Here is a 25,683-nt window from a genome sequence, read left to right on the forward strand (position 1 = left end):
AACGGACTCATAGTCAAAATAAACTATAAACACTAAGATAAAGGCAGATAAACCCAACAGGAAAATTGGCAAAACTACACAAAAGAGAGTATCTAGATATCATAAAAATGTAAACAGACATCAGAAAGGTGCTCGACTTCATTCACTGCCATAGGTGCAGGTCACTACCCTGCCCCTCCGCGTCGGGGTGACTGGGGTTCGCAGACCCCACTGGTGTCCGTGCCAATATATCCACCCTGAAGACTGTTTGACAGTAAACTTGTGCTCAACGCACGCATACCTGAAGACTCAGCCATCCTTCTCCTGGGTATAAACAGACCCAAGAAAAATGTGTACCTGTCGTGTGCACGCTGGACATGAAGCAGAATGTTCACAGAGGTTCTACTTGTCATAGCTCGAAACTGGACATACTACCCAAACGCCCATCCACACTGTGGGTATCCCTGGCCGCGCCCACCCTAGCACACACACTCTGTCGATGAGGATGAACTGCGCACGAAGCTACCAAATGTGACGTAGAGCTAAAGACGCCAGACACAAGAGAGTAAGCCCAGCATGTGTTAAAAAGCATAAAATATAAAAACAGGCAAAACAGGAAGAGTCAGTGGTCAGGATGGTGCCTCCCCGGGTGGGGAGTCGGGGAGGAAGGCTGCTGGGACGCTGCTGGGTCTTGAAGTGAGTGCCGATTACAGGAGTCTACACAGTCCGTGATCATGCCTGGAGCTTTACTTCTGATATGAGCACTTCTCAGCATGTATATTAGACTTTAATAAAAAGCTAGCAACCAGGCACTGTGCTAATGCAATTTTACAACAGCCCAGTAAATAATAAACTCGATTTGCATCTCCTTGAATTTTTCTAATGTTTTGAGCGTGCGTCTTTACTTCTCGCAGTTAAGATGAGTATGCGCGGGCCGGTTTTAGACAGGAATTCTCATTATTGGTACAATTCACCACTTTCCTGCTCTTTAACACTGCTGGAGTAAAGAACACTTTATAAAGAAACAGTGATAATTTTAGCACTCATGACACCACACACTTAGATATTTCAGCTTGAACTGTGAAAAATTCCCGACGGGCTTCGCACTGCCTTTCAAGAATGCATCTGGGTAACTGCTATTTACAATCTAGGAAAACGATAAATATCGCGACTCTTCAACGCTGGAAGGAAGGGGCTGGACTAGAGCTTGCACACCAGCCTCTACCAGCCGCGTCCCAGGGAGCAGACGGGCCCGGCAGGCCTGCACGGTGTTCTGAAAATATTTGAATAAGTGGCCAGATCTAAAGAGTGCGACATGTCACATAAAATTCAGATCTCTGGTTCTCGGAACAAACTAAAAACATCAAAAAACAATAACACCGAAAATAACCCCAACAATTGAGCAGCCAAGGGCCTAAATCCCAGTGCGGTCCACCTCCTGGAGCTGGGCCTGCCCTTGCAAGCTGTCAGGGTCACCAGGGCTTTCTGCAGCCCCCCAGGTCTCAGCGCTTGCCCCAGGCCTGCTCCTCTGTTGGGCCGTCCCTGCCCGGCCCCGGTGGCTCCTCCTCTACATGTTGGCCAAGGGCCCTTCCACTTCTCTCAGACCTCCCCCAAAGGATGGATCTTAATGAATAAGTTCACTGTGCTTTGCTGGCTTTCTCCTGTCCTCCAAAGGGAAGTCTGACCTGTTCAGTTAACATGAACCCCAGGGCTCTGCACACCTGCTCTGTCAGGTCTCAGCTTCAGTATCACCTCCTCAGAGAAGCCTTCCCCGACCGCTTGCAGAAAACTCTTTCACTTCATCCTATGCTATTTTCTTCCTATCACTGCTCATCATCTGAAAGGACCTCACTTATTTGTGTGTTCACTGTCTCTCCCACAGTGGAACGTGCACCCCAGGCCAGCAGGGGCAGACCCCATCTTGTTCGCCGCTGCCTCCCCCGAGCCTGGAACGGTTCTCAACGAATATACTGATGAATCTGAACGAAATGAATAAACAGATACAATCTGTGGAGGACCCCAAAGGCACGCAGCAGCCTCTCTCCTACCTAGTGCCATCCTATTAACACTTCTGGAAAGGGAAAGAGGAGGGGTGGGAAAAAGTGGTCTTAACGTTTCACTAGCGAGTGCCTAGTATTAATTTTTGAGGGCTTTCTTATAGTGGAATTACACACGCATTTCATTTCCCTTTACTTTGTTCATTTTCAATGACTCTGGACAACTAACTGAAACGCATTTGAAGAGAGCGGGAGAGAGGACAGCTTCTAGGGCCTCTAGGCCCTGCACACCCCTTACTCAGCACAACATTCTAGAAGGGCTACAGTCATCAGGCAGCAGCCCTGCAGCACTTACAGCATGATACGAAAACCCACCGCCACTCTTACATTCTCAAATCTCATTCCACTGAGAACAGTACCAGAGACTAGACCACTCTACGTAAGGAGGAAAGTCTACCCGGCGAGACACTTCTGTTTTCAGTTGCTCTGCACAGAGGAAACCCGTAAGGCACAGAGATACTCACTAATTTCTATAAAGAGTTCGTTTATGTTTATCGCGTTTTTTGCGCTGGTCTCTACAAAAATTGCATGGATGGAGTCGGCGTAGTCCTTAGCATCTCTCTCCATGACCTCTCTGGAAGGCAACGGATTGCAAATCAGAAATTCTGCCCATCAAGAGCTTAATGTGATCCCCACCTACCCAGTAATTAACCAGATTTATGATGATAAAGGATGTCACGAATGGCTGGTGAATGAGCCCTGACACCGTGGTCCTCCCAATTACACCACTTCTACGGTTAAAGAAAACAGAACAGAAAAGAACTCGGGACTACTAGCAATGCATCCAATGGAATGGCCAGAGAATCACCGGGGTTTCTTTTCCCCTCAAAGTAGAGCCCTTGCTTGGGGAATTGTGGAAGTGGTCCAGAGACTGCCAATAAACGTGCTTTCCTTAAAATATCCTTCCCCATTCAGGTATCCTATGTCATGAGAGCTGAGGGCTACACTAATCCCAGATAATGTCAAGTATGATGCAAATGACGTTTAAATATATTACACAACTGTCTCGATATATAATCTAATTAGCTCCAAATGTCTGAACTCTTAAATTTTAGTTTGAAACTTCAGGACTCCAACCAAACAACAGAAAGGAATTTTTCAATGTCAGAGATAAAATAAAAGCAAGAGTCTTATATTGGCTATTGCTCTGTAAGAAAAGGAACACATAATCAGCCCTGTAATCTCCCGTTCTAATAACTTACCTTACGTCGATAAGATCACACTTATTTCCTGCAATGGCAACTACAATATTGGGTGGGCCGTGCTGTCGAAGCTCTTTTACCCAATTCTTTAATGTTGAAAATGTCTCCTGTAACACAGAGGAGGAAAGCAACTGGGGATATAAGCAACCAAAACAGAGTTTTCAAAATAGTCTAAAGAAAACGGTATATAAGTCTTACTTCTTTTGTGATATCATAAACAATTATAGCTGCAGCCGAGCCGCGATAGTACATTGGCGCTAAGGCACGAAACTGCAGAGAAGAGGGAAAAATAAAAAACAAAATTGGGAAAACTGGTTAAATATGTTTTTTACTAGACTTTTAACCCCATTATCCCTGCACAAAAGGTAATCTTTCTCTTAATCCAAAGAAGATGACATGATGCTTTAAAGCAAATGAACCAGTAAATTACCAAAGGCAAAACCTTTTAATGTAACACTGAAATGCCTCTCAGAAGGTAGTTTAGAATACATTTTTATAGGAATTAAATATGGTGCTATAAACAATTGTTTCAGCTAAAAAGGCTTCTTAATTGAACTCAATGTTATAATTCCCAAATTCATTTGTTCAATAGTCCTTTAAACTTTGGCTTCCCAAACTATCAAAGAGATAAAAATAATGCTGTAAATAGTTCTCCAGAGAAGCGGCTGCATTTGGGTGTTGAAAAGGTAACGCTGTAACCTACATGCTGATTGTGCTACAGAAATGAGTACACATTTACATTCACCACTTGGATGAGACTGTAACTCGCTTTTTTGGTAACTTCCACACACGTGGCAATTCCCAAATGCAGGTACATATCTCATTTCATTTACATGAATTTAACTCTGTGTGCAGGGCTCCTTCCCACCAATCACCTCCCTGCCCCAATACAATAGGGAGGGAAGAGAAGGAAAGGGAGAGTAATAACAATTTAAAGAGCGAGGCTGATTTAGTGGGCCATTTCTCGTGATAGAGTGTGAGATGGAAAATGGGAAGCTCTCTCTCCAGTCAACCCTGGTTCCTGGGCATCTGTGTGAGCACCTTGCTCAGTGAATGTGATGCCAGTGTTGAAAGACAAGACTCTTATCTACGCTTGACCTTTGTCTTACACCCTGACTTTGAAACCTGATCCCTACATATGATGTGAGAGATACCACTGGACTCCCCCTCTGGCTCTCTGTTCTGTGGTTTCCCCGCAAAACACAGGTAGGAACTGCCATCAGAAGTGAGCATCTGAATACATTCCATATACAGAATTACAGACTCCACAACTTCTTACCCAATGACTTAACCTTTGGCTTTTAAACTTTCATGCTAATTTGAGTTTTATAAATGAAAGTAAAATTATGACTGTAAACTCCGTGAGGAAGAGAACATGTCTATTTAGTACCCCATTTTATCTCTGGGCCAGGTGCCTGGCACACTGTAGTAAGCCAGAAAGAAGTGGGGAATAAGGGAATAAGAACTGTTTAGGTGCAGGAGGAGGTCAAACTAAATGCCAAACCCAGATGACCATCCATGTGAAGTTTTACTAGTCTCAGTGAGAAAGATCCCTGCTTCTGGGGTCAAAGCCTGATAGCTTCCAATAAAATATGTTAAGTTTTAGAGAAGAAAAAACACCACTAATAATAAAACCTGTAAGCAACTTTAAGGAAACCAGATTATTAGGTAGAAAAGATTCTGGATTGTCTTTCATGGGGTGAGAGTCACAGGAGCAAAGGCAATGACATTAGCTTTCATTTTTGATGCATTGTTCTGGCAACATGCTTTACAAGATTGTTGGTTTTTTGGCTTTGTTTTCTTTGTTTGTTTTTTGCATTTAAATTTGTAAGGTAAAATTCATTTAGAGAAGTGCAAAGATCTTAAGTTTGATGAAAGGTCTTAAGTTTTGGTAAAACAATAAATGTGTATGTATACAACCACGTAAACACCATTCCACTGAGATATAAAACGTTTGTATCAACATGGAAAGTTCCCTAATGCTCTTCTTTTCACGCCCCTTCTTTATCTTTGAATACCCAAGTCTATTTTATTGATATAACCACAATGGTTTTCTCTTGCTTAAGATCCGCATAGAATATCCTCTTCCATTCTCTTATTTTCAAGCAATCTCTGGGTTTACATTTAAGGGAATCCTTTTATAACCAGCACTTTGTTAGATCCTGACTTTTGATCCAATCTGACAACCTCTGCCTTTTAAGTGGAATGTTTAGTTCCTTTACATTTAATGTACTTACCGATATATTTGGTTTTTACTAATATTAGGTCTACCACTTTGCTGTTTGCTTTATATTTGTTCCATTAAAAAAAAGAAAACCCTGTTCTTCCTTTCTTCCCTTCTTTTGCATTAACTATTTTTTAGTATTCAATTTTAACTTATTAATTTGTCCATTGGCTTTTTAGTTATACCTTCCTGTATGACTTTTTAAGTGGCTGCTCTTGTAACTACAATATACATTCCTCACAGTTGACGTAGAGTTTAAAATGCACCACCTCGGGCTTCCCTGGTGGTGCAGTGGTTGAGAGTCCGCCTGCCGATGCAGGGGACACGGGTTTGTGCCCTGGTGCAGGAGGATCCCACATGCCGCGGAGCGGCATGAGCCATGGCTGCTGAGCCTGCGCGTCTGGAGCCTGTGCTCTGCAACTGGAGAGGCCACAGTGGTGAGAGGCCTGTGTACCGCAAAAAAAAAAAAAAAAAAAGGCACCACCTCATGTAAAAGATCAGAACCTTGCAAGATTTGTTTTATCCCACTGTCCTTTGTGCTGTCAAATATTTTAAAGCTATGTGATGACCCACACAATCCAATATTATAATGTTTGCATTAAATAGTCAGTAGTCTCTTAAATAAGAAAAAAGACAGATTTTTATATTTACTGTTTCTAGTGGTTATTATTTCTTCCTACGGATCTGAGTTACCATCTAGTGTCATTTCCTCTAGCCCGAGAACCGTTCTGGGACCGCTGCTGCTAAATCGTCTCTGCTTTTCTTCTTCTAACAGTGTCATGACTTTGACTTCATATTTTAAAGATAATTTTGGCACTTTAAAGATACACTGCTCCACTGTCTCCTGGCCTCCACTGACTCTGTGGGAAGCTGGCCCTCATTCATACTGTTGTGTCCCGCACATAATGTGTCTATACTATTATCTCTGGCTGCTTTCAAGATCTGTCTCTTTAACTTTGGTTTTCAGCAGTTTGATTATGATGGAACTAGATGTGGTTTTCTTTGTACCTATGAGTTTGCTAAACTTTTGGATTTGTGAGTTGATATATTCCACAAAATTTGGGAAATTTTCAGCCATTATTTCTCAAAATATCTTTTCTTTCTGTCTCCTTCCCCTCTTTTTACAACTTCTGGGTCTCAAGTTACACATATGTTAGATTGTTTGAATTTGTCCCTATGGTACTAAGACTATGTTCCTATTCTTCCACTCTTTGTTCTTTTGTTTTGTCACTTACCCAGTGGACTTTTCATCTTAAATACTACAGTTTTCAGTTTTAGCATTTCCGTCTGATTATTAGTTGCCATTCTGTGTAAGATTCCCCATCTGTAGTTAAGTAGATTATGACTACTTTTCCTAAAAAAAAAAAAAAAAAAAAAGACTACTTTTCCTTTAAATCTCTGAACATTTCTAAACCATCTGGTTTCCATTATCTTCTCTGAAGAGTGTTAAAACACTGGCTAATCACCCTGAGATTGGTTTTACACATGGTTAGGGTGGGTCTACTTGGGTCTCTACTCTTAAGACATGGCCCTTCAGAAGTTTCAAGGGAAGTCCAACGTGTTTATCAATCCCCTCGAACAGGGCAGGACTGGACTTTCCTGTGATGAGCAGCAGCTGAATCTCTGCTCTGTCTTGTCACCCCTCCAGCTGTTGGCTTCTGTTGGGTCTCTTAGTGTCGCCCCTGTGCAGTCACAATCTGGGGGTTAAGCAAAGCCTTGAAGGGAATTTACAAGCAGATTTTGGGGGCTTCCCTCCTTGTTGGATCCATCTTTTCTGGGATTTGCCTCCTTCTTTCCCAGCTGCTCTAGCAACCTTCAACTCTGTCCTCAAATACTGCAAGCTAAGAAGACAGCCTTTCTGCTGGAGTCCTAGCTACCCTGTGCTGCATGGTCTGGGGAGTGCCCTCTGGGGAAAAGCCATGAAAATGTGAGTCTCACTCAATGTCGTTCCCTTTTCAGTCCCCAAACTGCATCTGGTTGCTTGGCAGTACCTTCAGAGAGTTGTTTAATGTTTTGTCCAGACTTTATACATAATAGTTCTCTGTGGGAGGGTTAGTCTGTTACAAGCCACTCTACCATTACTGACACTGAAACTCTTTCCATGTCCTTTTGGTGTAAAGAAAGAAGGCAGCAGCTTAAAAAGAGACTAAAGGGACGTCCGCACAGCTCTGCTCCCAATCTGGCTCTAGATCAGGGGTTGGCAAACTTTTTTCTGGAAGGGACTAGGCAGTAAACATTTTGGGCCTTGAGGGTCATATGATCTCTGTCGCAACTCCTCAGCTCTATTACGGAAGCATGAAAGTAGCCATAGACAATATGTAAACAAATAAGCATGGCTGTGTTCTGATAAAATGGGAAGCAAGCTGGATTTGGCCTGTGGGCCACAGTGTGGACCCTGGCTCTAGATATTAAGCCACTACACGTTTTCCTGATTTCAGACACGAGAACAACTCCTATGTGGCTCCTGTGACAGTGGATGAGTCCGTGTCTTCCTGGTGCTCTGCCCTCTAGAAACAGTCATTAGGAGAAACCACAGTAAGATTCAGGGCCATAAACCTTCAAGGACTGGATGCAGTGTCTATTAGACTTTGGTTAGAAGCTTTCTTTTACACGATCACAGACAGATGGCAAGTAATTGAAATGCTGCTGCTACAGTTACGGTGTATTTCTGATATGGACTTGAGGTGCATGTCTGAGCAGGGGCTGGGTCTGTCTCCATGCTTCTGCAGGAGTCCCTGTTAGTGAAGGGTGATTGGTGGGAAAAGATCACTTAAAACGAATTCATTTAGGATAGCAAATAGGAATGAAAAGGTTTGACAAAGGCTCTATCTTGAGAAAAAAAATTATGAAAACGAGTTTCATTTTATCTGATACTAGAAAAAACTTAGGTTTATTATTGCAGCCAGGAGCTGGTTCCTGAATGAACACTGAGTCAGCTGATCGAGAACTTGGCTGTGATTCTTCTGATAAAGCCATATGCTGGCACAATGTGATATCTATCTTTCATTTCACGTTTGCCTTTCCTAGTCCTATCATAAAAAAGGAACTTTTACAAAATATCTGAGGCCTCCGCCCGTTTTCCCTAGGCCTCTCAACCTTCTGATACACAGACCATTGCCTTCTGAAGCACTTATGTCATCATTCTGATCAGCAGTTTCTCCTCACTTAATGTAACAAAGCCCTCAGCGTCCATGGCTTCGCATGACATCTGCGAAGTTCTCCAAAATCACTCTCATTGACTTAATGAAATTACTTTGCAACCAACTGTCACTGGACCATCAGAAAGATGATCCATCTGTGAAAACGCGAGGGTCGAGTGGGGAGGATGTTTGAATGGTCAGTTCATCGTAAAGGGGTGCCATTTTACGATGACTTTTGGTTCCATGATAAATGTCATCACTACAGAGAACTGAATAATAAATATGCAAATATCAGAAATGTATAATTTGAGGCATGCAATACTCACATGGTAAAACTAGGCAGAGGATCTGTTCCTCCTTACCTGTGCCAAAGTAGGGCTGCCAATCACCTGATCTAAATCCACTGGCATCAGTCTGTGTGCCAGGGGCTGAGCGCACAGACATGAGGACGGTCCCTGCCCCCAAGGAGCTCACAGTCTAACGGAAGATAAACAAGTAAGGAAACGGGGGACAATCCCACGGATGTGGGCAATCGCAACGACTGTTCAGGATCCGAAGAGATACACTAAAGAGTTCAGCTGCTAATCGGTCCTCCCAATATCTGAGCGTCAACCCCAGGTCAGGCTCTGTGCTGGGCCCTGGGAATACGACGCCGTGGTCCTGGCTCTCACAGTTTACAGTCTGTGGGGACAGCCTGTCAGGAAGAGTGTGTAGACAGATATCTAATTACAATTTGGAATGAGGGTCCTGAGGGAAATGAATAAAGGGCAGCGACGGAGAATGAGCTGGGGTCGTGCTTAGGTGCAGAGGGGTTAGGGAAAACTGTGAAGGTGTGACATGGAACTTGAGACGAAAAGGCTGGTAAGGAGCCAGCTGGCCAGGCTCCGAGTAGAGGGAAGAGAGAGTTCCAGTACAAGAAACAGCATGTGTGAAGGCCTGGTTCTGGAGTCTGAGGAACTGAGCGGAGGCAGCGGGCTGGAGCTCAGCGGGTGAGAGCGTGGACGGACCGGGAGGGCCCCGGAGAACAGGTGGAACAGGCCATGCAGGGCTGTGCAGGCCAGTGGGCAGGGCGCGGCTCCCAGGAGAGGGGCGGTGGGCAGTCACTGAAGGGCAGTAAGTGGGAGGATAAGGTACTAAGTGGGGCTGGGAAGGGGGAAGGCAGGAAGACCAGTTCAAAGGTGAAAGGAATTCTCAGGTGAGAGTTAAAGGTGGCGGAGAGCAGAGAGCTGGCAGTGGAGACAGGGAGAACCGAGCGGATCTGAGGTGCATTAGAAGCCGGAGCTGTCGGGACACGCGGTCTCGCCGACGTGGCAGGCTGACGGGGAGTGGGTCAAGGAGAGCCTTCGCGTTCACGCCTGAGCACAGCGGGCACGTGGCCAGCTGAGGACTGTGGGGTTGGTGAGGAAAGCTCCCTGGGCGACATCAGACGTGAGCTCCGAAGGCTGAGCACGCGCTCTCTAGGCTCACAGAGGGAGGGGGGTATTCTGAGCAGAGGGGAGGCAAGCCATGGGTGTGAGGGTGTGGACTGGCCTGGCGCACCGCAGAAGCCTATGCAGCTTGGTCTTGGAGGATGAATTGGTGGGAGGAGGTGAAGGTGGAGAGTCAGGCCGAGGTGGGCACGGTCCGGGCCCTAAAGGCTGTGCCCAGGACAAGCGGGAAGGACAAGCTCACACATGCGCCCTGGAGGATCCTCACAGCATTTCAAACAGCTTGTGATTAGCTGTCAGATGTTTCGCTCTTCTTAAACCCTGTGATCTGGCAACAACCAGCTGGAGTGAGGGCTCACTGCAGGCACCCCTCTCCTGAGGGTCTCCTCGGCGCGGGGCTCTGATGGGCGGGCCTTCCGGGCCCTCTGGGCTCATCTACATTCCCTGAGCGAGCCCCTGGATGGTTCAGTGATCTAGCTCCAGGTAGGGGTGAGGCAGATTTGCATCTCAGGGCAACTACTCCTGGTGCAGAATCAATTAGAAATGGGGAAACGAGAGGCATGCAGACCAGCTAATTACAAAACTTCACAGAATCCTGCTGTTATGGTAGCAGTAAGAGAGAGGCATAAACCCTTGTGTTATTCTTTTTTTATGTTCTGGAAAGGAGAGATGTTACATATCACCATGTCTACCAGGACGGGCTCTGATTCAAAGCATAATGGAATCTATATCATAGCATGTGCTTTATAATGAGGGTTTTGCTGTGTCATCAAATATATGGGAGGGGGTAACCGAAACTTGGGATTCAGTGAAAGGGCACATATATTACTTGTACGAAGAGCCACGAGTTCGTGGCTAATAGGCTAGATGCCAGGGCTGTGGCAATGGATATATTCAGGAACACTGTGTGGCAAGCAGCCCTTCTGAAGGACAGCAGAGTGATGGTTAGCAAAAGCCTACCCCTGCTGGAGACGCACAGCCCAAACAACGTAGGAGCAGCGGGGACCGGAGACTTAGCAGATGCATCTAAGATGAGGAAATGGACACAGGGTGTGATATCCAGCATTAAAAAAACAGAAGAAACCAAACAGAGCAAACTTTAGACACTAAATCTGTACAAAATGTATGCTGTCTACGTCTAGGACAACAGTAATGGTTTGCTGGGTTTTCCTCCACGTGTCCGTGATGATTCTTGTCAGGTTTTACACCATTTGCGGTATCTACGCCGTCTCAGATAAGACTGTGAGGACAGACTATTTCTCCTGATTACTTCTTCTATAAGAGCTTAAGGTAGCACCGTGCATCCATCACATGTTCTTGTTTTGATAATACTGTTTGAAAACAAAATTAAACAGCAGCTGAATAATGGGGTAGCTGCCAGACACACCTCAACAGGGAAATGAGACTCCGGGCCCAGAGGGAAAACGAGGTGGCAGCAGCGTCTGGTCCCCTCCCCGCCTTCCCACCCCGTCCGATTTGGGCGGGCTTTGCCAAATGCCATTCTGCACGGTGATGCCGTGCTCCTGGCCCCAGCTCTGGTCCAGGCCCTTCCTGAGGCAGACGACCACCTTGGACAACTTCATCATCAGGCATTTATCAAGCACCTATTGCACGGCACTGTGTTAGCTCATCCATTTCACTTAAATCTCAAACTTTATATGCTGTAAAGTTCCCTCCTTAGCTTTTAAAAGGCGACTATAAATGAGATGTGCTTAACTCTCCCTTTCTACCATTAATTCTTTTATATCTTTGCTAGAGGATGGAGCCCCAAATTACACACAATACTCTGAGCAGGGTTTTATCAGGCCTGTTACTCAGCGTTTAATTGAAGACACTAAAAAGTATAAAAATGTCCTCAGTGCCCATATCACTTTCTCCATCGGTGGACTCTGTGGTTCTAATTGAAAAGAAAAAGGCTGGCCCACGCAAATGGAAAGACGTGTCTCCAGCGCAGAGAAGTGAGGTGAGTGACGTGAAATGACAGGAACTGGCGGTTTTGTTGGAGCTTTAATTTGGGCCTCAGAAAAACACATAGTGAATTAGAGTGACTTACTCGTTCTTGTCCAGCTGTATCCCAGATTAGGAATTTATGTAGCTCATTCTGGTACTGGACGGTCTTGGTCATAAAAGATGCCCTGTAAAGAGAGACCTAAATGATCAGAATACAATTATTTAGAGCGCGTCGCCAGCCCCAGCGGGAAACGCCACTTAGACTTCACGTGCAAACTCCCGCTCCACACTACATGCTAATCGGGGTCCTCTCTGGAGTATTTACGAGATGCTCAGATGCTGGCTGCACATTCTGTGTCAAAATAAAGTGTCAGGCATATCTGCCCAACACAAAGGAAGGGTTCTTTGGCTTGTGACTGCCTGAGCGCCATATCAACAGAACCAAGAGGTAATTCGATAATCCAGATATTAGCCTCCCTTGTAATATACAGAAGCTGTTCTTTAAAAAGATGGCACCGTGGGAAAACTTTTGTAAAAAAAACTGTGTCCAGGAAATCAGTGTGCTTATAAGCACTAGGCCACTTAGGTCTGTCCTCACCCATTCCTAAACCACACGACCACATACAGAGCCAGTGTAATACTAGACTTAATAAAACTAAGATGCCAAACAAGAAGCAGGAAGACAGCCGGTACCTCTGTGTTTCAGTAACAAAGCAGCCCCTGGGTGGTCCTGATGGGCCGCATCAGGCCTCAGGGGCCGCCCCAGCCCTCCGTGGGGAAAGGAATGCTGATGTGCAGGTCTCACTGCTCTCTGTGAGGCGCCACTCTGCCCAGAGGCCTGTGAAGGCAGGGGCTGGGGCTTTCTGGAGAATCTGTGCGCGGCTGTGGTGGCCCAGAACACACGCCTGGACCCTCTAGGGGCTCCTGGCTAAAGGTTCAGAAGTCCTGCCCTGGGCCTGTGCTCGGCTCCAATGCTACCCTCTACTCCCCATCTCACCCAGGAAGCTCCCTCCTGGGAAGCCCTTTCTCTCCCAGTCTCCTCAGTGCATCCGAGTCTGGCTCAAGAACCCAGAGATGATTATGTCTTCCTTCCCACTGAATAAGCCTTCTGGGGCCAAGGGTCAAGCTGTACTCTTGGAGTCCTAGCCTAATCATCCTAATCAGACAACCAGCTCAATGGCTGGACATCTTCAAATGTGCTGGAGCTGAAATATCCTTGAGATTCAAGTAACAGAGACATAATTTGCAAGAAAGTTCAAGCTGAAATCGATAGAATGACTTTCTGAAGTATTACTGAGCTTAGATAAGTATCAGAATCCTAGGTTTAAACACTTAAACTCTGATACAATGAATTCCTAGTAATATTTATATACATTTATGGTTTAGCAAGCAGCCACCAAAACAGTGACTGTGATAAGGAAGGGGGAGTGAGCCAGGAAGCAAGATCACATTTATTGGGCCGCGGCTACTTGGTATCTCCTTAAGGGAAGTTTACCCCGTGCTGTCCTTAGTAAAGTGCTTTAGGCACAGAAGGTGCTCAATAAATGCTTATCATGTCAAGAACTTCTGGCAACTCAGCATGATTAAATCAAGATATGCACCATGATTTCTCACTTTAGGAAAGATCTAAGCATGCAAAAAGCCTTATTTATTGTGAAGATTAAATGATATGATGTACGTGAAGGCGCTTTGCAAATTGTAAAGTACTATCCCTATACAAAATATTATTACTATTGTTATTATTGTTATTTAAAGGCAGCTGCAGGAAATGTTTTAGTTTAGACTCTGCAATTAGTCCTAAGAGCATGCAAGTCAACTCTCCATCAATTATGGCTGTGGTGTTAGCTGTAAGAGTGACAACAGACACCTGTTAACAGAGCCACTGCATCCAACACATCCAACAAGAGAAGAACAAGAGAGAAATATGCTTTAAGTAGAGAAAAAGCTGAGAAAGATATATACAACAATTAAAAGGAAATGTTTCATTATTAGATCTGAATTCACTGAAATCCAACCAACCTGCCAACCGTTTCCCTTGTAATGAAAGCACAGATTCATTACTCAGACAGGAGGAGAAAAGACAAAATGGCAGCTGCAATGCAGGGATCTAAAAGGATTAAACCCAACTTCCTGTCTGCGACCCATGGCCATCCTTCCACCTATCCCCCATGGTCACTCTCAAGACAACTCCTTCCCATCTGCACTGAGGTCCTGTCACGTCCAAAGCTCTCTACTTAGGTCTCCTTGGATCTACACATCTGTTGGCCTCTTGTCCTTTTATCGCCAGCATCACTCGCCACACTGTGCCAGTTCTTTAGGAAGCTTGCCTGTCCTTCTGTCTCAACTACCTGGAAAAGCCTCTCTCCCTGATTCCTCCGCAGAGAGGTGGGGTGGCTGCCTTGCTGGAAGAAAGTCACAGAGCTGTGAGGACCGGTGTGAAGACTGTCCTACTTCAGCTGAACCTATCCAGGCCTCTCATTCCACACAGCAACGATCCCGCACTCCTATGACTCTTTTCCAGCTCCCAACCACTGCCCGAGACCCCTCTTTCCTGGGCAACAGCTTGTTTCGGCCTTCTCAGAGAAGACAGAGGTTATAAGCCTAAAGTTTCCCCACATGTTCCCCCATCAACCATCCCAACTTGAGAAGAAACACATTTCCATTCACACCAGCTATGGTTTCCACTTTTCTGCCTCTGCTGAGTCAGAGATGTCTTGTCTTCAATTCACCCATCGTCACTGCTCTCATCATGATCCCAGCACACCCTGCCTGGGCCACTGCAGTTATCGAACTGGTCTCCTCCTCCCAGACTCAAATCCTCCCAGTTGTTCTATTTCTACCTTCATGATGACTGTTCCTTTTCCTTGAATGCTTTCCTCCCTGGCCAAATGCTCCTCAGGTTTTAGGTCTTAGCTCAGCTGCCAACCATCACAAAAATCTGTGTGGTCCACCCAAGCCAGGCAGCTTTGCACCCCAACTTCACCCTGCAACACACACATCATCCCATTTGTCTTCAGGGCATCTGCTATAAGGTCTGTATGATATCAGCCTGGCTTATTTATTTATCTATTTTAAAATTTACCTGTTCAATGCCTAACTCACCCATGAGAAATGTAAGCGCCACAAAGGTAGGGACCTTGTTGTACGTCTTTCTCTGTAATAGGCGTATCTTCCTCATCCCCCTCCTTGCTATCCTGGAATTCTGACAAAGCATTTACCATGTTGCCATAAGCCACTTCGCCTTCCATGACGCCCACAGCTCCAGGGAGTCTCTGCCAAGCACTCCCCAAAGCATAAAGTGAGAAGTGCTTCTGGAGCACAGAGAGCTGAGATCAGAGGAGCCTTGGGGGCTCTTGAGCCAGGTGGGTGGCCTCTGGGGGTGGGGGTGGGTGCCACCAGCAGGGCTGACCATGCCCAGGGAAGTTCTCACGACCTGCTGCTGCTTGGCCGCCAGCTCTCACCTCCAGGCCAGCCAACAGGCACCGGGAGACAGCCAGGCGTCTTGAGCAGTGACCGACTCCCGTGTCCCTCTGTCGCCCAGACTTCCAGAGCCATGCTAAGGAAGAGGTTGTGGCACTCACGGCTGAAGCAGGAGTGCCTCCCCAACCGCCGGGTCTCAGCTCAGGTGGCTGTGGCGTGACCACCACGCCTCCCTGTCCTCTCCTCCCCGAGCCTGTGACGCCTCTTTACTGCAACAGGTATCTCTGTTGATCTTTGAGAACCTGAGATCTTGGCCTCTCACACCTGTAAGGACATTTCCTCCCCTTCGGCATTTGCATTTGGTGAGTCTACACAGTGACGACACCCTGACTCGGGCCAAACACGGCAGGGGGTGATGCCCACTGTCTCTCCCGGGTGGTCCCTGCGTGCCGGCCGGCCCTGGGCAGGAGGCCTCCCGCACCGCTCACCAGAGTGAATCCTGTCCCACAGCTTTAGGCTTTCATCCGTGGGGGACAGCGCTTTTCTAAATCTGACCGCCTTCAGCTCAGCTCCACAATCTAGACACTTCATTCCCATCTCACACATGATGCGGTGAAGACGGGGCTTATTTCCACTCCACTCCCACAACAGTCCCCAATTCTAAGTTCTCAATCAGAACATGGTGTCTGCCTTCCACGGAACAGACACTGGTCTGCAACTCTTCTTTGTCCTTTGTTACTTCCATCCACTCAGAGAACTGTCTGGTTCTTCATTTTACATTTAATCTGCATTCGAACCTCAACCCCTGAAATAAATTCATAAATTGGACCCTACTCTTCGAGCGGGACCACTACAATTTCTCCCTCCCACCATGACTCCAACTCCAGGATCACTCCTTTAACGTTCAAGTTAAACGATGCGGACGGTATGGTAACTTCAGTAGCTTGCTTTTTGAAAAGCAGGCGATGGCTTCCTGCATCCAAATGATACATTCTTATTGTCCAGCCTGCCATTTACTTGTCTGATAACTTATTCTTCACTGCTAAACCATCTCTCCTCGCTCTGCCTAGGCAGGTCTTATTACCTTTTAAATCTAAGATCCCTACTAGCATTATTTCCTAAAGCTAGAATGCCTTTCATATGCCTCTCCATTTTTCATGACTTTCATGGGCACCAAGTAGTCATGATCTCTGGTAGGAGCATGTGTTCCCAATGAAAGTACTTGCTACAAGGTGTTTTCAAAATGCCTTTCCTCTAACTGCAGTAGACTTTTTCGGCTCTCTCAGAACACAGGTGTGCTCTGCATCACAGTCCAGTACCTCCAAGCCCTTTCCTTGGAATGACACATGGATGCTGCCATCCCCATAATGGTCTGTGGTGCCTTGTAAGGAAGGCTTTGAGTGTCCAGAACCTCAGCTCCTCATGTAGGTTCCACAGTCACATGCATCTTTAAACTCTACCATCTTTCAGAGATCTAAGGTCTGACGTGCCATTTCGTACCACTCTGCACAGGGCTGTTGTCTAGGCAGCCCTGCCCACCTGAACCAGAGCGGTGGGTGCACACGAGACGGCCAGGCCACAGGTTCACGATCACCCTAAGCAAGTTCTCTAGTACTTTCTACATTTTTGTCATTCTAAAAACTTTTGCAAAAATATTTAAAATCAAGGAAAACATTACTTTAAACCTAAAGACAATTAGACTTAATAACGAGTGTAGCCTAAGTTTCCTAAGTTTGTCAAGAATAACTTACACAACAGAAAAACTTTTCACAACATAAACAATAAAATCAACAACAACAGGGATGGAGCTAGCTGCCCTGAGTGGTCATGATGGTCAGGTGCTCTTCTCGTCCTTCACGCGTGTGACCCCACTTAGTCCTTGCTGTTAGCCTCTGGGCTGGGTTCGATTCGTCAGCACCATTTTGCAGACAAGGCATGGAGGGGCGGAGCAAGTGAGTGGCACAGCTGGGAACCTCACCAGGCGGCCGGGCCCTGAGCCTGGCCTGGGAACCGCAGCACCGCAGGGCCGTCGTGCACTGGGTGGTCGACTCCCTCAAACACATGCCTTCTTCTGTCTGGCAGGAAGTCTGGGCAGGCAGGAAGGCTGCAACCTCACCCCTGCCCCTAGGAGGCTCACAGGGAGAGGACTGGTCAGATGACAGATAATTATAAGGCAGATACTCAACGAGATACTGAAGGATGGACAGAGAGCTGCGGGAGCACAGAGGTAAAGCCACATCTGAGTTCCCAGGAGAAGGGTGACTCCAGGTGTGGGAGGATGGATAACACCCCTCAAGAGGATGTCCACACCCCAACCCTAGAACCTGTGAATAAGTTACTTTCCATGGCAAAAGGGGCCTTACAGACGCGATTAGGTTAAGAATCTTGCAATGGGGTGAGGATGCTGGATTATCAGATGGGCCCAATGTAATCACAAGGGTCCTTAGAAGGAGACGAGGAGAAGCTGGAGCCAGAGAAGGTGATGTAAGATGCAAGTGGAGACCAGGATAATGTGCCCTGAAGATGGGTGAAAGGCATCTTCTGGGGCGCTGCTCCCTTCCCCTGTGTTGTGAGGCGCTCTCCTGCACGGGAGCTTGTTTTCCAGAGGGTGCTGGGCTCGAAGTGGCCAAGGCCCCACCCCACTGGCCTGGTTTCCCAGGGTCCTCACGTAGGGGAGGAGAGCCATGCCCTGCTTCCTTTCCCATCCTTCTGGATTTGTTACTATTTTGCGTTCTTAACACCTGTCCATAAAGACTGTCTACGCTGAAAAAAAAAAAAAAAGCACCCGGGAAAGCAGCGGTGCCAGGTATGGGAGGCTGGAAGAAAGGCAGCCCCAAGAAGCTGCAAAAGGCAAGGAAGCCAATTCCCTCCTCAGAGCCTCTGGGGGAGGGAACCAGCTCTGCCAATACCGTGACTTTAAGCCAGTGCAACTGATTTCAGACTTCTGACTTCCAGAACTATAAGACAATAAACTTGCGCTCTTGCAAGTGACATTTGCTATATTTTGTTACAGCAGCAATAGGAAACTAATACACTAGGGAGGACTTCATGAGAAGAGCTGAAGTTGGAGCTGAACCCCGCTGAACCCTCCTTCAGGAGAGAGTTTGCCCAGCAGAGGTCCAGCAACAGGACCTAAGGTGGGGGGATCACATTCTATAAAGAGAAACAGCAGGAACAAAAGCACAGAATGGTGAACGCGCAAGATGAATCCAAGTGGTTCTGCAAAGTGAGCCTGGGTGGGGTGGGGTGGGGTGGCCAGCACATTCAGGTAACCACAGAAAAGGCTCCAGGCAGGGCGCGGACAGACAGGTGGTGAAGGTCAAAGAGACGCTGCATCTTCACACCAACGAGTGTCTGCTCTGCGTGAGGCCCTGTTTCCTGTATGTCAGCATCTCCCGAAGGCCAGGGCCTCACTGTCACCATTTCTGCCATATCCATGTTCCATCTGTATTACTTACTACTGAATATTGTAAAAAATCATTCTATTTTTTTAACTTAAACTTCCCTGAGCAATAATACTGGTAAAATTAAAACCCAGCAGGATTCATGGACTAGTTTATTTTTTCTAACAGACCATGAAATACTTAACAATATAAATTTAAAACGACCACCTGTGCACCATGTGAAGTCATCTGGAGGATGATGTTTGGGGAAAGACGGCTGAAAGTGGGAGGAGCCCCTGAGGGGGAGGAAGACACAGTGTTATCAGACCTGTTTGAAAGCTGAATTCTGGAAGCAACAGGCCTTTGGGGTCCTTCTGCCAGATACCAAGCCCTTAATAACCCATGGATGAGTGAGATGGATGTCTATTTTTAAGGACCTTACACGGCAGAAGTGGAAATGGATTTCTAGGCAAAACCTGGGGGATACTAAGCACCGTGAGAGCTTGGACCAGATGGAGGGAACGGGACACAAAAGGGAAACAGGGAAGGAAACGAGCTAGGAGGCCCTGAAACAATCCTGGAGAAAGATGGGGTAGGCTTGATGGGTAGGAAGGGAACTTTGAGGCTGATACCCCAAAGCCACAGGGGATGGACTGGTGAGAGGGACAGTTCTAAGAAGTCTGAGGCAGGCTTCTGTCAGCTCAGGCAACTATGTGTGTGATGAGCTATTTCAGTCATTTCCAAATTGTTACTATATCATTAATTTTTGGAATAGGTAATACACTCGTACGCTTCATGACCCAGAATGTACACAACAGGTATACTGGCCTGAAATGTCTCCCTCGCACCCCTCTCTCCCAGCCATTCAATTCCTCTCCCTGGAAACTATCTCATCCGTTTCTTAGGTTTCCCTTCAGATATACCTGCGGTTTATACAAGCATATGTGCATACAGTTTCCCCTGCATCCTCTTTTATTTATTAACCCAGATGGTACAATATAGTATGTATCTTTGATTTTTTTCACTCTACACTACACCTAGGAGGTCATCCAATGTAAGTATATAAAGTTTTCTCAAGCTGGCCTTTTCCCCTTCATCATATTATATCAAGTGATCACACTATAAATAATATAATCAGCCCCCTGCTAATCCACAACGCTGCAAGGACTAACCCGGTATAGTTACTAACCTCGTTGTTTGGAACTTCTGTGAGTTTATCTGAAGGATAAAGCCCTAGAAGTAGAATTTCTGGGCAAGGATCTGAGACAACAGCATTCTCACTAAGAGTGCAGGCTTTTCGGCCAGACTACCGAGCTCTGTTTATTAGTTTTGCCACCAACTGGGCAAGTCAATTAACCTTTCTTTGCCTCAGTTCTCTCATTTGAAAACTAGGAATACCTTCCGTACCTATAACACAGGGCTTTAAAGCGTTATATATATATAAATATATATGTACATTTTACCGGAGTATAACTAACGAACAATAAAATGAAGCATATGGTTTGACATTTCATATTCTCGTGTAACTACTGCCCCAAACAAGATAAAGAACATTTCTATAACCCCCCAAGTTTCCTTAGTTAAGGAAAGTTTGCCCATTTCTAGTTAAGTCTTGTACCTACCCCAGGCAAAACCTTTTGACTCCTACTTCATAGATTAGTTTTGACTGTCCTTGGATTTCATAGAAAGTATATACTCTTGTGTCTGGCATCTTTCATTTAATGACGTTTTTGAAAGGAATCTATATTATTTGATAGCTAATTCTTCTTTTATTACTGTATGGTATTCCATTGTATGAATATATCAGACTTTGCCCATCATTATGTCAAGGGATATTTGGGTTGTTTCAAGCTTTTGGCTATTATGAATAAGGCATTTTTTTTACAAGTCTTTCTCTAAACATATATTTTAATTTCTCTTGGGTGAATACCTAAGGGTAGAAGTGCTGAGTCATAAGTTAGATATACGTTTAACTTAATACGAAAATAGAGCACAGTCCTCCAAAGCAGTCACACTATTTCCTACTCCCCTCAGAGATGTATCCCGTTCTAGCTGCTCCACATTCTCACCAGCATTTTGGCTGTTATGCTTTAATGTCAGCCATACCTTATGACAAGGCAAGGATGTCCACTCTCACCACTTGTATTCGACACTGTATTGGAGGATTGAGTCAATACAATAAGGAAAAAAAAAGCACCAAGACTGTAAAAACAGTAAAACTGTCACAGAGACCATATTTATAGACATCAATATAGTGTATGTAGAAATGCACAATGTCCTGTGGAGTCTATAAAATATGTGAATGCTAGAAATAAGAAAACTGACATTCAATGTAATTATTTCCATGACTGGTTTTAAGTTTCTCATTTTGGCATTTGTTTGTTTCTCTGCTCCTCCTTTTCTGTCTTCTTTTGGATAAATCACACTTTTTTCTGTATTCTATTTTTTCTCTTGTATTGACTTTTTAGCGATACCCCTTTGTGTGTGCCTATTTTTTCCAATGTTTCTCTAGAGTTTACAATATGAATCTTTAAATTTCAGTCTATTTCCACATAATATGGTGCTACTTCATGAACAATGGAAGATATACAACAATCTGATTTCATGTATTCCTCTCCCACCCATTGTGCTCGGTGCCTTATATTTAGCTTCTTCAAATGTTATAAACACAGTAATACAATTGTTATTTTTGTTTTAAAAGCCAACAGTCTTCTTAGAATTTCATTTAGTATCTTTCATGATATGGGTCTGCTGTAGGCAAATTCTCTCAGCTTTTGCCTGCAAATATCTTTAATTTACCTTCACTTTTGAAGAAAATTTTTGCTGGATATAGAATTCATGCTTGGCAGGTCCCTGCCCCACCTTTATTTACTGTGTTGAAGATGCCATGTCATTATCTTCTGACCTCCAGTGTTTGTTTAGAAGTCGGTGACAATTTTTATCACTGTTCTTCAGTATATAATGTGTTTTTTAATGCCCTTCTGATTGCTTTTAAGATCAACTCTTTTGTATTTATTCTGATTGGCGTTTGGAGATATTCTTGGATTTGTGTATTGATCACTTTCATCAGTTTTGGAAAGTTCTTGTCCTTTATGTCTTGAATTATATTTTTGTGCCATTCTTTTTCTCGTTTCTTTCTGGGATGCCAGTGATGTGTATGTGAGTGTGGCATAATAAGAAATACATATTTGGTCTTTGTTCCCAGGCTCTGACACAGGGCTCTTAAATCTCTTGGAATATCCTGAGTGAGTGTCTTTTGTTCAGATGAGGTGAATCCTGGCAGGTCTCTAGATAGCTCCAGATTGTGGGGTGGGAGGGCGGGTTGCCAGAAAGACCAGATCTTGATAAGGGGGTTGGAACTTTCGGCCCTACCCTCCATCCTCTGGGGAGGGAGGAGGAGCTGGAGACTGAGTTAATCTCAATGGCCAATGATTTAGTCAGTCATGCCCAGCAATCGAGCCTCCATAAAAAGTCCTTAACAATGGGGTTTGAAGAGTTTCTGGATTGGTGGCATCCCCCCAACTCCACAGGACAGAAGCTCCTGTGCTTGGGACCCTTCCAGCACTACAGACCTCTCTGTCTCACTCTTCATTTGTATACTTTATAATAAACCAGTAAATGTAAGTAAAGTATGTTCCCGAGTTCTGTGAGCTATTCTAGCAAATTATCAAACCTCAAAGGGGTGGAGGGGTATGTGTGTGTGTGTGTGTGGGGAGTCTCAACTTTGTAGCCACGTCAGACAGAAGTGTGGGTGCCCTAGGCACGTGACACTGGACTGGCACCAGGAGAGCCAGCAGTCTCGTGGGACTGAGGTGTGAACCTGTGGAGTCTGACACAACTCTGGGGAGGTAGTGTCAGAAACGAACTGGACTGAAGGATGTCCAGTGGTTGTCTGGAGAGTTGGAGAGTTGATTGTTGGTGTGGAAAAAACCACACATTTGGTGGAAGAGGTGTCATGAGTAAAAAGTGACAGTGAAACTGCCTTGATATTGTCCTACAGATTCCAGACGTCCTTTTGTTGTTTTGTTAACTCTTTTCTTCCCCTTGTGGTTCAGTCTACTGACCTGACTTTAAATATAACTTTTATTAGATCAGCTGAATGGCTGACCGGCCACAGCAGAGGAAGGATCGGCAAACATGATCAGGATTTTGAGGAGTTCTCTTGGCCTTCCAGCTCCCCGCCTGGATCCCTGTGCCCTGGCTGCTGTCACCCTACGTCCAGTGAAGGCGGGGACTCCCTCAGAGATGTTTCTCTGGGCTCACCAGCTGCCTCAAGTCTCCACAGTTGACAGCCTGAGGGCCCCGTCTACGGCAGCTTCTCCCTGTCCCTGTCTCTGCAGGGAAGGAGGGCAGCCATGGATCACTTCTCTCTTGTGAGTGGCTTGTCACTTTCTGAAGTTTAGTTCATTTAGGTTACTTTGTGAGCTGAGATGTCTAATGGGCTTTTAAAAATTTATCTTGCTGGTTTTGTTTATTTTTGGATGAGAATTTTGTGACTTTTTGTATCTGGATGGTAAGCACACAGGGTTGTTTTAAGGATTAAGTTACCATATTTGAAGTATAAAGTGTGAGCAACATTATCACTACAGCTTGGAGCTGGGAGTGGTTGTATCAATTCACACTCAGTGGTGGACGCACTGACAAGGAGGATGAGGTCTTTGGGACGAAAGGTGGAGAGAGGAGTTCACGGGCAGATATGTGGTGTCCCAGGCGTGTCTGCAGTGACACAGCAGTCATCTGCAGTCGCTGGAGAAAGGTGGCCCTCAAGGCTGTGAGCGTGAATGAAATCACCTGGGCCAAGACCCAGGGCCATGGCAGAAATCTTCCCTGCTTCCACATTTTAGGGGTGGACACCAAGGCCAAGAAACAGAAAAAGGAGGACTATCCCAAGAGGTAGGAAGGAGGAGAATCAGAACTGTATCCCAGGGACTTCCCTGGTGGCGCGGTGGTTGAGAATCCGCCTGCCAATGCAGGGGACATAGGTTCGAGCCCTGGTCCAGGAAGATCCCACGTACCGTGGAGCAACTAAGCCCATGCGCCACAACTACCGAGCCTGAGCCCTACAGCCCGCGAGCCACAACTACTGAGCCAGTGTGCCTCAACTACTGAAGCCCGCGTGCCTAGAGCCTGTGCTCCACAACAAGAGAAGCCACTGCAATGAGAAACCAGCACACTGCAATGAAGAGTAGCCCCCACTTGCCACAACTAGAGAAAGCCCGTGCATGGCAACGAAGACCCAATGCAGCCAAAATAAATAAATAAACAAACAAATAAATAAACTGAACCCTGGTCTCAGAACCTTTGCACTTTCTTAAAAAAAAAGAACTGTATCCCAGGTAACAAGAGGCTTTGCAGAAAAAAATAAAGAATGTTAGGTACTTCTAGAGAGCAGAAATACAATAAAATGGATTATACTTGGCCATTCACGAGCTGATGTTAAACTCTGCAACAGTGGTTTCAGTGGAATAATAGGGCAGATGTCGATAAGAGGAGGATCTGAAATGAATCAGAGATTGGTAAATAGAGATGATGACTGTATACAATTGTAAAAATCTTATAATTAAAGAACAATCTTTTTTTTTTTTTACTGAGCACATAACTAAGGGCTAGGCACTAGGGCTACATCTGTAGTCACTCTGCATAAGGTTCCTTTTCTCATAGAACTATGGAGTGGTGGGGTCAGACAGTAAATAATAAATAGATAAATGATAATAGATTTTAATATTTACTATGAAGATAACAAAACATTATGTGGTAATAGTGATTAGAGTGGTTATTTCAGCAAGGAAAAGAGCACTAAAAGAAACAAACCAACCAGATATTCCAGAACTTTAGAAAAATAATAACTGAAATAAAGAATAAAGACAGGTTTAAAATTAGATTAGAATTAGTTGAAAAATTTTAAAAGATTAAAAACTGGATTAAGGGCTAGGAGAAAATACCTAGTTTAAGGCATGGAGGAAAAAAATAATGGAAAGTGTAGAAAAGAGTGTAAAAGCCACACACACAAATTCTAAACTATATGTAATAGTAGTCTGAGAATGTGAAGAGAGAAAATGGAGCAAAAGCAATATTGAAGAGATAATGGTTGAGAATTTTCCAACTTGAAAGACATCAAACCACAGGTTCAAGAAATACTATGAACCCAAGCAGGATAAATACAACAAAAGTCTCACCTAAGCACATCAAAGTAAAACTGGTGAAACCTTAAGACGAAAAGGAAATCTCAAAGGCACTCAGAAGAAAAAATGATGCATTAATATTCAGAGAGCAACAAGACTGACACCTGACTTCAATAAAAACAGATGAAGTCATAAGAAAATGGGATACATATTTTCAAAGACCTAAGACAATAACTGAAAACCAAGAATTCTATATCCAATGAAAATAGACTTTAAAGAATGATTGTGACGTGCCAAAATAGCTTAAATTAAAAACAACTGTCGAAGATGTGGAACAAATGGACCTGTCATGTATTGCTGGTAGGAATGGAAAAGTGCATGCAACCACTTTGAAAAACAGCAAGTTCTTATAACCATGCCTTAAAACCTATTGTGGCAGCCAGCATCTAAGACGGCCCTAAGGATCCTCACTCCTGGTATTTATGTCCTCGTGTAGTCCCCTCCCACAGTGAATGGAGCTGACCCGTGTAACCAAGAGGTTATTACTGAAATGAAGGTGAGGTCACAAAGACACTGTAGCTTCCATCCTGGGCTCCCATGTTGTGAGGACACTCAAGCAATCCTATGGAGAGGTCAGTATGGCAAGAGCCAGAATCACCCAGCTAAGTTGCTCCTGAATTCCTGACCTACAAAAACTGTGAGACAATAGGTGTTCATTGCTGTTTTCAGCTGCTAAGCTTTAGGGTAATCTGTTACACATAGTAGATAAGAAACATGCC

General features: G+C 45.1%; 1 protein-coding gene across 4 annotated transcripts in view; it reads right to left on the minus strand.

Moving 5' to 3' along the window:
* RAB22A (RAB22A, member RAS oncogene family) overlaps positions 1–25,683 on the minus strand; it is a 52,850-nt gene that overhangs the window by 9,234 nt on the left and 17,933 nt on the right. For 3 of the 4 annotated variants that reach the window (XR_004345754.1, XM_032604995.1, XM_032604994.1), the window contains exons 3-6: positions 12,083–12,164; positions 3,437–3,508; positions 3,239–3,345; positions 2,501–2,610 (exon numbers count right to left, since the gene is read on the minus strand). Coding sequence is in view for 3 of the 4 variants with exons in the window: in XM_032604995.1 (XP_032460886.1) it covers positions 2,501–2,610; positions 3,239–3,345; positions 3,437–3,508; positions 12,083–12,164 (371 nt within the window). In the remaining variant the exon portion in view is untranslated. Of the gene's footprint in view, positions 1–2,500; positions 2,611–3,238; positions 3,346–3,436; positions 3,509–12,082; positions 12,165–24,197; positions 24,279–25,683 lie in introns of all 4 variants that reach the window. The other variant, XM_032604996.1, reaches the window with a different exon arrangement.

The sequence above is a fragment of the Phocoena sinus genome, chromosome 15 (genome assembly GCF_008692025.1).
Source record: "Phocoena sinus isolate mPhoSin1 chromosome 15, mPhoSin1.pri, whole genome shotgun sequence".
Classification (NCBI taxonomy): domain Eukaryota; kingdom Metazoa; phylum Chordata; class Mammalia; order Artiodactyla; family Phocoenidae; genus Phocoena; species Phocoena sinus.